This window comes from Anopheles maculipalpis, chromosome 2RL, assembly GCF_943734695.1.
Source record: "Anopheles maculipalpis chromosome 2RL, idAnoMacuDA_375_x, whole genome shotgun sequence".
Classification (NCBI taxonomy): domain Eukaryota; kingdom Metazoa; phylum Arthropoda; class Insecta; order Diptera; family Culicidae; genus Anopheles; species Anopheles maculipalpis.
In genome coordinates, this window is record NC_064871.1 from 76,641,481 (window position 1) to 76,652,060 (window position 10,580).

At 45.3% G+C, this 10,580-nt stretch overlaps 1 protein-coding gene across 1 annotated transcript; it reads left to right on the forward strand.

Annotated features, from left to right (window-relative positions):
- Positions 1-8,687: 8,687 nt before the first annotated feature.
- On the forward strand, positions 8,688-9,453 carry LOC126568465 (peritrophin-1-like). Its single transcript, XM_050224948.1, has 2 exons — positions 8,688-8,747; positions 8,815-9,453. The coding sequence occupies exons 1-2, from the start codon at positions 8,688-8,690 to the stop codon at positions 9,451-9,453; spliced, it is 699 nt and encodes a 232-aa protein (XP_050080905.1).
- The last annotated feature ends 1,127 nt before the right edge of the window (positions 9,454-10,580 follow it).

A 10,580-nucleotide genomic window follows, 5' to 3' on the forward strand; every position in this document is an offset into this window, starting at 1 on the left:
TCGGATAAGTGTAAAGGAAGCTCGTTGCTCGTTATCATTACCTTCGTTCGGTTTACATCTTCGAACTTTGCTCGGTAGCAGCACTACTGGGCAGAACCGTGGATTGCAGAAATGCGAAAGGGAGCGCAAATCGGCCCCCATCGAACCATTACGACCTCGCACATAATTTATGGCGAGCGATCAAGCACCAACATCGCTAGATTTGTGGGAAGCAATTTCGTCATAAATCATCCATACAGCGGCGGGACGGTCTACGGCCGGAGAGATGTGTGCCGTATGATGCCGGTGGACGGCCACAACATCCAAATTGTGCACCGGTCCAACTTCTGTTCGTGCTTCCGTCGGGTTTGGAGGATAATCCGTTTACCGTGATCCAATTGGCCGGAGGGTCCGATTTTTGAGTGGAAATATTGCACTTTTTGGTATTGTGTGTATTCCACAACGACGATGGATTGGCGAGTGGAGCTTTATCTGATTTAAAATTAGGACTGATTTCCCGTCACCGATTGGGCATCGGTTCACGGTGTTCGTCCGACCAATGTCGTGCGTTGGTTTGATCTTCGAAGAAGGTTTTACATACAATAAAGGAAGTAATTTGAATATATTTGGGTATCGGTAAATCACGGAAAAGACTATTTTGGCTGTGGTACAAGGTAGACTACGAACTGCTCAGGGGTACATTGCAGCTTAAATCTTCAACTTGAGTTTGAGATTGACCTGGTTGATCTTATGTTTGGTAGTTATTAAATTAGTTTCGTCATGCAACTTTGAGTCTTTCTCTTCTTTTTCTAGGCTTATCGTCCATGTCAGTCATTGAATGGCTTCGTAGTCAGCTAGTCAAAAGCTTAAAGCTAAGGTTTAAATCAATTTCATTCTGAACGAGAAAAATAAGGAAACAATCGACAGTTTCTAAATAAGTATTATGAAGTATAAAATAAAGTAATAAATATGCAAGACGACACACTTAAAATAAATATATGAAGTAACAAATAAAAGTCTAAAAAAGTATGCAAAGACTGTTCAAATTATACTAGAAATAGTCGATCCGGTGGAAGAGGTGACATCGGCGCTGGTCTTCGCACGGCAGGACCCGAGTTCAAATTCCATCCGGACCGTATCCTCATAGTGAGGGCTGATTGTTCAACTATGAGGTATCAGCAAGTCCAGTCAGTCATTCAGTCAGTCAGGCCGGCAAGACCTATGGGTCGTTAAGCCATAAAGAGAAGAGATTGTTTTTTTCGTTTATTTATAGAGGCTTTGGGACTCTGGGACTACATTCGCCTCTCTATACAGAAAAGTGAACGAATAATGTATTAAATAAAAAGTTTATAGAAAAAATGGGATATGGTTCCCTTTCACGGCTCGGAGAAGGAAATGTCTCCCAGCTAAGATAAAAGAAGTGCTTTTAATTGTAAGCAATACGGCCTGGCCGTCTTTTTGAGTAAAACAAAAATAGAAAAAATAACAGTACATTCTGGTTGTTCCTAATGAAATAAAATTAGGAAAGAAATAAGAAAGAAAAACACATAAAATTTATGAAAAAAAGAGATAGAATAGATGAAAAGATAAGATATATGTAAACTTAACAAAACAGATGATTCTCTTCGAAAATATATACTTTGGATATGAAAATCTATTACAGAACATAAAATAAAAACAAAAAGCTTAGAGCGATCAGCGACCAACACTCAAGCGGGAGTAATAACTCATCCTACAACAGCCGTAAACTATTGGGCTTTGCAGAAAAGTTTCACAAAATAAAAATAACTCAATTTGCCCATTATTGCAAATGTACATATTTTCATCATCATATTGCAGGCTGTAAATTGATTGGAGTTTGGATAGGAAGAAAAATAGCATACGTTACGAATGCTGCACCCGCTGCACTGTCTCGAGCTGTACAGTTTTCAATGCGGATCTAACGCCAGCGAAAGGGTAAAATTAAAACTTTGTAATTGCTATAATTACAAAACCCGATTGTGCTGGTGAAATACGGACTGCTGGGTGCAATAACAACATTTCAAAACTTAATCAACAGTTACCGGGTGATACTGCGTGGTGCGGATTAACACGCGCGTACAGGTTCAATCCGGTCCCCGGACCCCGGCTAACACACAGGCGCCAAGTTAGTGTTTGCGGTCGATTCCTAGAACGGACGGGAAATCAATTATCGGTAAGATGATGATGATAGTCAGGGTACTCTTCCACGATTGCACAAGGGTGCAGCGATCGATAGTGCAACGTACTGCACACCTGGGACACCTTCAGCCCGAAAAAGGGTATCGAATGTTTCAATCAGTGTAAACAAACTCATAACTTACGGGGGCTTTCGATTGTAGGTTTCGAGAAACTCAAAACGCTCCAGCCGTTCTGTGCGGTGATGGATGTGCCTGGGCAAGAGCCGGGCGCTTTCAGTGCTCTAAATCGATATACGGGAATGGGGGTGCAACATCTCAATTCGTGTGGTTTTGATTACAGTCCGTGATCGACGGAAGCGAATTTTCCGTGGGCCATGATCTGGTTTCGAGCATTGATTTATCGACACGCAATTAAGCGCTCGAGTAAGATGTATGGGCGAGTTTTAACACGCAGGATGGAGTTGTTGTTAGAGAAGCTTACTTTGGATTAGGTATGAGCAATACGGTGCGATTGAAAGTAGTTCAATTTTGCTGCGAAAAATAAGGCTCCTCAAAGTCATCAATACTAAAATGTCTGCAGTTGGAAGCGTTCTGTCTCACTGCAATAGCTTGAAGCATTTCATCTTCATAACTCAACTACTGGAACAATCTCACCTACAGAAGGTCGTCGCAGAAGAAGTGTTCATGAAACTCACCCCCTCTCGAAAAGCTACTGAATGCTAGACATATCCAAGCAAACTTTAACCCCACCGGATGTGGCGGATTGTTGCGCAACCAGTGGAAAAGCACGCGCAATAAAGCAGCTTCCGTGTGCTGCTCGCTGCCCGGAAACTCGCTTACCCCGTAAAGCAGTCGACAAACTGACTCAAAACTACGCTTTAGGCCATAGTGGCAGTTGCGTCTGAGCATGGGCGCTTTCGGTTTCCCGAAAAACAAGACAAGAAAATGAAGAAAAAAAAAACCCAAAGCACAGCTGCTTGCCTGCCTGAACACGGGCATCACCAATCGAGAGCACACCGCACCGATTTCATGACCCGTGCAGCCGCAAGGTGAGCGCGGACTGAGCGCAATAATTTGAAATTTAAAATTGTCCATCAATTAGCGCGACAATTAAGTCCACCCCGAACTCCGATGGGAGCAAGGGGCCGCTCATCCGTCCGGCTTTAATTAGACCAAGAGGGTGCCAGGTCCTCGTCGACGAGATCGCCCCGGGTGTAGTTAGTTGTCGAGCCGCGTTTTGACGTTTCTTTGACATTGCGCTCTGGACAGGGCGGGATTAGTCCAAGGAAAGAAGGGTGGCCTTAACATGACAGGTGGAGGTGGTGATGGAACCGACGTTACGTAGCTGGTGACATGACATCAACAAGGCAATTTGTTTGTCTATCCGCTTACGTGCCTCCGTGTTCGGGTGGATATCTCCAGTGCTGCATCGCTGGAGTCTTGGGTTGGTTAGTTTGGCGTTAGAGAGAGAAAGAGAGAGAGAGAGAGAGAGAGAGAGAGAGAGAGAAAGGAGGAGAGCGAAGGTAGCCGGTAGATAAGAAAATGTAGATAATTACAGCTGATTATTATGTCACTTGGGTGCAGCATGTTATGTCTTCTCGTCACCCGCGGTCTTGTGAGATGTCCGGTGTCCTGTCAAATCGGACCAGCGGAATGACATTCTTGGTGCGGAGGGGGGAAGGAATTTGCGAGTGTAACCTTACCGAGGTGTTGATCAGGTTTTACAGAATTGATTGAATTCCCCTCCTAGCTAAGAGAGTTTTAGAATGGGCAAAATGGATCGATTAATGATTTATTTGCTTGGTGTTACTCCTCCAAAATGTTCAGAATACATTTTTCCCACGGTGTTCATTATCCAATCCTGTATTTTCTACCTGTTGGCGCTCTAAGTATTGAATTTCAAGAACACGATTTGAAATATCCAAGAAATTCTCAGAAAGCTCCAAGACAATGGTGACAAAAACTACAGCTCAATGGAGTCACTCTGCATAGTACCGCACGCTGACATTACGCTTCCGAAATTCACACTCCATCTAGCACCGGCTGGAATACCCCCCCCCTCCCCCTCCCCCCCCCCACCGGAGTGACCATCTTCCAACCAGCTACTCCAAACTCGAACACGGGTCTTCTATTTCATCGTGACGCATCACAAATCTCATGCCCCAAACCGTTTGCTTGGACGAGAAGCATCAGAGCTTTGATCACTCGGCCATGGAATGTATGCTGGCAGTCGTGCATGAATATGCCCCGTTAGGTACTGGAACTGGCTTTCCCGGGGCACAATAAGTGCTTTCTCATTTGGCACCGACCGAAACGATTAGGTTCAAGTGTGCGTCACGAAGCGCATGGCAGAAGAGCCACCGTGTTCGGTTGGCCGCTACCACACGTCACGAACACGTCCTGAGACAAACAAATCGATCATCCCGCAGTGGTTGTGCTTGAGAGAAAACTTACTCCTCACAGAAAAACCACCATCATTGTGCATTGTGTAGCGTTATTGGATCGTGAAGCGACCCGGTTCCAGCTTGCCGATGTTGTTCTTTTGGAGCTCGGGCAGAGAATCGAGCACAGACTTGCACGTGAGATCGTGCTGGGTCCTTGCCTGGGGACGGGTGTTTCCATCCGGTAGCTGCATGGCTCACGGTGGTAACGCACTGCGGGTGGTGTTTCACAGCTTCTCGCAGGTTTAATTAAAATTTCCCTATACTTGACTAACTTCTTAAACGGTTCAGGCTGTGCGGGCAAACACACCGGGGAGTCCTCGGGATGGGTTCCGTGCATCCTGCGAATTCAGAAGCTCCTAGGATCGTATTAACATATTGACTGGCCAGCTGAGCTGTGTGCCGGAGCGTTCGATGACGTGAGCTAATCCGCACAAAGAAACTAAACCGTTCTCACGATGAAGTTTGAATTCCTGGAATTCTTCGCTCTGCTCCCCTTGCAGTTTTTGGTTCCCTAACTGATTCTTGATGATCGTAGTGGGTTATTTTGAATTCTTTTTCGCTGATGTCAAGTCTAATCGATTTCAAAAAGAGATCACTGAAACGCTGCTGCCGATGAGATCTCCAGAAAGCACGACAGCACAAAAGCTTTGTGTCAAAATGTAGCTCCATGTTGCACCACGCGTTCCGTACTTAGTTGTGGGCAAAATGCCCAACGATAGTTATTTACGATCAACATTCAAGATCGAACAACAGTCTCAATCTACCATTTGATTGAATATTATAACCATAAACAGTGTAGTTGTGTGAGGCATCTCCTTAAACTTCTGGGAAGCGTGGAATGTGTTCAATTTCGGCGTACCTTATTCGACTTTGTTCGATCTTTTATGGGAACGGCGTCACTTGAAGTCAGTCTTTCTTGCCCAGCGCCAGCCCTGTACCCGTAATGCAACAAAAACGCGCCCAGAAGTCCACGCGCAACAACATCCGCCAAATCCACTTTCCGGTTAATGTCGAGTTTTAGTGTCCATAAGTCATGTTTGATGTGCGATCCTGCGGTGGTGGGAAGAAGTGCCAACTCCGAGCAGGGTGAGTTTTATCGCTCCAGCAGCTCCGGCGCTGTGCAGCTCAGCTTAGCGCAGCTCCCGAGAGCCTACATTAGGCTTTTATGAGCTACGACGATGATTGGAACGAAAGCCAACAAATAAATTACGGCTTATTGGTCGTTTTTATGGACCTTCTGTGTGGAGTGATGGGACGTAATGGGAGTGCTTGCCTGTGGTGTGTGCATACAGTGCCCGAAACTACTTTAGGTGCAAACACACATAGAAATCCAATCCTGGGTTTTATTTGGTGGCCTAATGGTGATATACTCTTTGGCTACAACATCAAAGGTTTGAGGCATAATCCTCGAAAGCAAAAAATGGTTGGACTCTGAGGCATTATCCTGAGGAACAACCAAAATATTTGCTAAATTTGATAAATATATTTGATGGAAGTGTAGTATAAAAACGCAATTATGTGGGTATAGGAATTATGATCACTGTATACTTTTCGTGTGTGAGTTTTTACTTATGAGGCAGTTCTGTGGGCTTGATGAATCGAAACGACTCCTCAGAGTATATCAGGTGCACTATGGGACTGGTGATCCTTTGGAGCATCCACGGCGTCCATACAAAGGATTGTTGTGAACTTGAAAAACAAGCTATCCCTTTTGCCTGATGACTGCTCTGAACAAATATTGTATTCTACTCAGTTCATTGGCGCTCCTTCCTTTATTGGACGGACATTCAAATATGGTTTTCTCATGCCTACCTCAGTGCATCGTTCGGAACAGATATAAAATCGATATTTATTAACTTATGGCTGATTAGCTTAAGCAGCAGGAGTCTTCAGCTTCGTCCTTTGTGAGCGTGTTCGTACTGCAAGCACTTCGAATGACCCTGGCTGAAACAATGTTAAGGATGGCGTCGCGTTTTATCACACACACACACACACTTTACCTGTTGTTCGAGCTCACGAACTCGAAATTAAAATCCTTCTGCTTCGGAGAATTATTGGTACGGCCACCGCAAGCTCTGAAATCCAGCGACACACACTTGCGCTGAAAGTGTTTTGCTCGTACTCGGTTAACAAATAAAATAAAACTCCCCACAACATAGCAAATGAAAGAGGTGAAAAAAAACCGCCACTCACTTCCAACCTTCCATCCCTGCTGTTGGGCACCGAATCGAACGATCGGAACGAGTTTTGCTTGCTGATATTTCACAACGTCTTATTAGCATAATTATTCGCTCCCAATTGCACCGATAATTGACCCGCTGCCAATTACGCCATGGCTCCCGATGCTGTTGCTGCTGCTGTTGTTCGTACGGGCTCTGCTCCAATCCCGGATTGACGACTTGCCAGATCATCCACGAGTGCGTCATGCGCAATTGGCTCATGCATTTGTGCAAAGGGTGCACCGCCAGTTCAGGGTTGCTTTGTTTGCGCTCCACTCCATTCGGGGGACGTTGGTGTTTTTTTTTCGGACTGCTTGTCTCATACCCTGGCAATCTCTCTCTCTGTCTGGCTGTCCTCTCGAATCACGCACCGTACATTCCCTCACGACACCCGGCGGATGTTTTCGGGTTGCGTTTAAATTGCAGATTATTCCTTACTCGATTCTTTTTCACTCGCCATCGTCATGCACTAAAATATGTCAGCGAGGCAAACACAATGACAGTGTGCAACCACTGATCGGGTTCTAGCGACACATTCATCTGGTATGGGTGACGACTGTCGAACTTTTGGTGCATGACTTGACCTTGTTCCTCCGCTACACACGATGCTTCTGGAGAAATTTGATTTGAGATTTGAGCATCCCGAGCGAAAGAGGTTGATTTAGGGGTGTTTTGTGGAATCTCTGGGATGGTCTCCAACTCTCCCCTCAGGGGGTGTTTTTGCGCGTGATTGATGTCCCGCCTCACTACCACCCTGGTGTTTCTGCTGCCCCACAAGGGGTTTACGGAAAAGTGCAGCACACCGTGCACAGCGATTTGAAAGCTGTTGATTGGTTCGCCTTAACTTCATCGGGTCGGGATCTGTCCGGGAGCGGGCGGAAACTGTCCGTCGACAGTAGCCGGTTGCGGGTCACGTAATCTGCGGCTACCAACATGCGAACCCGCGTGCCTCAAACGGTAGCAAATTGCAATTATCTACATGCTGGGGTGCCTGGTGCCTGTGTCCATGGTGGTTTTTGCTGCATCCTAGCGCCGTGCCCTCTTGCCACCAGAAAACCCCGCACATACCGCGAATGTAGAGGAAAATTATAGGCTTACAGTGTTGGGCTACGGTTTCGTGATGCAAGGTCTTTGGGTCGGGTTTAGCGAGGCGGATTCTCGCAATATGGCGGCGCCATCGAATCGCCGGAAATCGAATCGCATGTTTGATTGATCGATCCCCGTGCAGATCAACGATCGAGAACTGTGGGGCTTGGTCTCACGGATTGGATGCATCGGGGTAGAAGATTCGATGTGCGAGGCTAGCGAATTGGAGATCTCTGGAGGTTTTTTTTTCCACTAAAAAATGGCTACCGAATTTAGGATACTTCAAGCGGCGATTTTGGGTAGATTTCCTATTAGAATTGGGATGTCTCAGTTTTTAAGTTCCAAAGTTCCTAGAAAGACAAAACTACGTTGTTGTTGACCTGCTTGCTAAATTAGTGCAAATTAGATCAATTAGAACGAGGCTTGTCGGACATAATAGTGAGACGTAGAAACTGGTCGTTCCACGAAGCAGTTATAATTGAATGTTAGATATGGTTTCTTAATTTTAGGAGAGGATTGTTATCAGTCCTCCAGAATACCTCACACTCGCTTTGTGTGTTTGACATCCGTTTCGTGAAGCATCGTGCGGTGTGCGGTGGTGTTACAGCTCCGACACACTGATATCTGTTATCGAGTGTGACAGCAACCGTGTCGATCTTGCTTCTGACAAACGTAGATAGCAAATGTTGGGTACTTTATAAAAGATGTCTACAATCGATCGGAGCAGTTTCCACAGTTTGTTTCGCAGGGAAACTTAACATTCCCAGTGGTATCAATAGGCAATTATTTCGAGAACAAAAATGAAGCTTCTGTGCGTGCTTCTAGCCTTTGCAGGCGTTGGTCAACTGTATGGATTTAAGGTAACATGAGTGATTCTCTGAGTGATTTGAAGATCCCAACTCCTCCTCCCAACCATCGTTTATCTAGATCTGTGAACGAAAGGCTCCCGGCACGATGATGGGAAGTCCAACAAACTGCAGTGAGTTCTATATGTGCCGTAATGGGCGTCCAGTTTTGTTTTCCTGTCCGGAGCACATGTACTTCGACGTCGATACGGCAGCTTGCGGATATGAAGCATTCTGTGCTGATAACGATGTGAACTTGAGTGTGGACCCGCTGGAACCGCTCGGTCCAGAGTACTCCCCGATTGTGGCTGATCCGTCGCAACTCGTACCGACCAGCCGTGTCTGCTTCGGATCAGCTGCAGGTGCTATTCGCTTGGACACTGCAGGCTGCAGCTCGTTCTTCCAGTGTACCAGAGCTGGTCCACTTCGGCTTGAGTGTCCCGCCGGCACACTGTTCGACAGCAATCGTATGCTGTGTGATGCGGCCGATATTGTTTCGTGTGCATTTGCTCCGCCAAAGCCTAACACAGGCACAAGCAATCTACTGACGCTGCTTTGTTTTGGCAAGAAGAACGGTCATAAGATAGCGCATCCGACCAAATGCGAACGGTACGTCGTGTGCAATGGACGTAACAAGCCCCAGGAGCTTACTTGTCCACCCGGTACGGCTTACAGCAAGCAGCGCAACATTTGTGACTTTGCACACAACGTTGAATGCTAGGGGAAATGAATGAACCGATTTTCGAAAAACCGATTCCACTCGAAACGCGCGTGCTCACCGTATTACCAGCTGGCTTAACTGTCTTAGTTAGTGAATATTGATTCTTAGGGTAAACCATTTGAGTTTTCCTTTTTAATTGGATTAAAAGCATTCGCGTACGTTACGAGGACACAAATTCGACTTCTGAACCTGCAAAAGTGGTGCGAAAGTCGAATGTCGATTCCATCATCATCGTCATCATTGATTGTTGTGTGTTTGGTTTGTATATTACGCCCGGAAGGAGGAACATTGCTCAACACTAAACAGCTGCCATCCCATCGCTTCCGGTATCTTAACTCAACAAGAAACGCAAACGAAAGGCACACGGACGTTCCAAGAAAGCAAGGAAAGGCAGAAAGAACCAACAAGCGCGCTGGTACGGAAATATGAATAGTCAATGAAGGACGATAAATTCGTCGAGGTCCGTTTTTCGGTGGCATCGTGATGACGTTTGCTAGTTTTTCGGTTTCGGTTTCGTTTCTTTGTTTTGGTTGCTGTAGTACAAACTCTGTTAACGATACGTCTAATTAATACGCGCTAATTCGTTAAGTATGGTGGAGGAAAAACAAAACATCACTGGTAAATAAATATGAATTATTCAAATATGGGGAAAAAATGTGCGACAAAAGGGACTCATCCCCTTCTTTTGGCAAGAATTATTGGGGAAAAGGGTTGAAAGAGTTTAACACTTGCTATCGATCGTTTGTTTGCATTAAGATAAAAGCGGTGAAACATGCAACTTTCATGTACAAATTTAATTGCAGAAGAGCTTTCGTCGCGTTAGGTTTAATTCTCAAACACAAAATCATAATCTTATCTTATATGAATTATCGCAACAATTATGATAAATCGAAATTTTTTTTTCACATTTTTCTGACACACATTGTCATACAGAAACGGTCAGTCTTTGTAGTGTCCACGAGAAATTCCTTTCCATAGATGTAAGATTGATTGCGTACGATCAAAACCAAAACTATTCTTAAGAACACTCTTAGGATTTAGAAGGATTTAGACCGGACCCACTGTCCAGCCGGAAAATCTAATGAGCCTGGTTGGTGAATAGCGCATAAAAGCTCGATGACAAAAAC

Excerpts from the sequence above, each read along its gene's own strand:
- LOC126568465 (XM_050224948.1), top strand. The coding sequence starts at position 8,688 with ATGAAGCTTCTGTGCGTGCTTCTAGCCTTTGCAGGCGTTGGTCAACTG. Across the intron at positions 8,748-8,814 it reads GTCAACTGTATGGATTTAAG|ATCTGTGAACGAAAGGCTCC; the intron begins GTAACATGAGTG and ends TCGTTTATCTAG.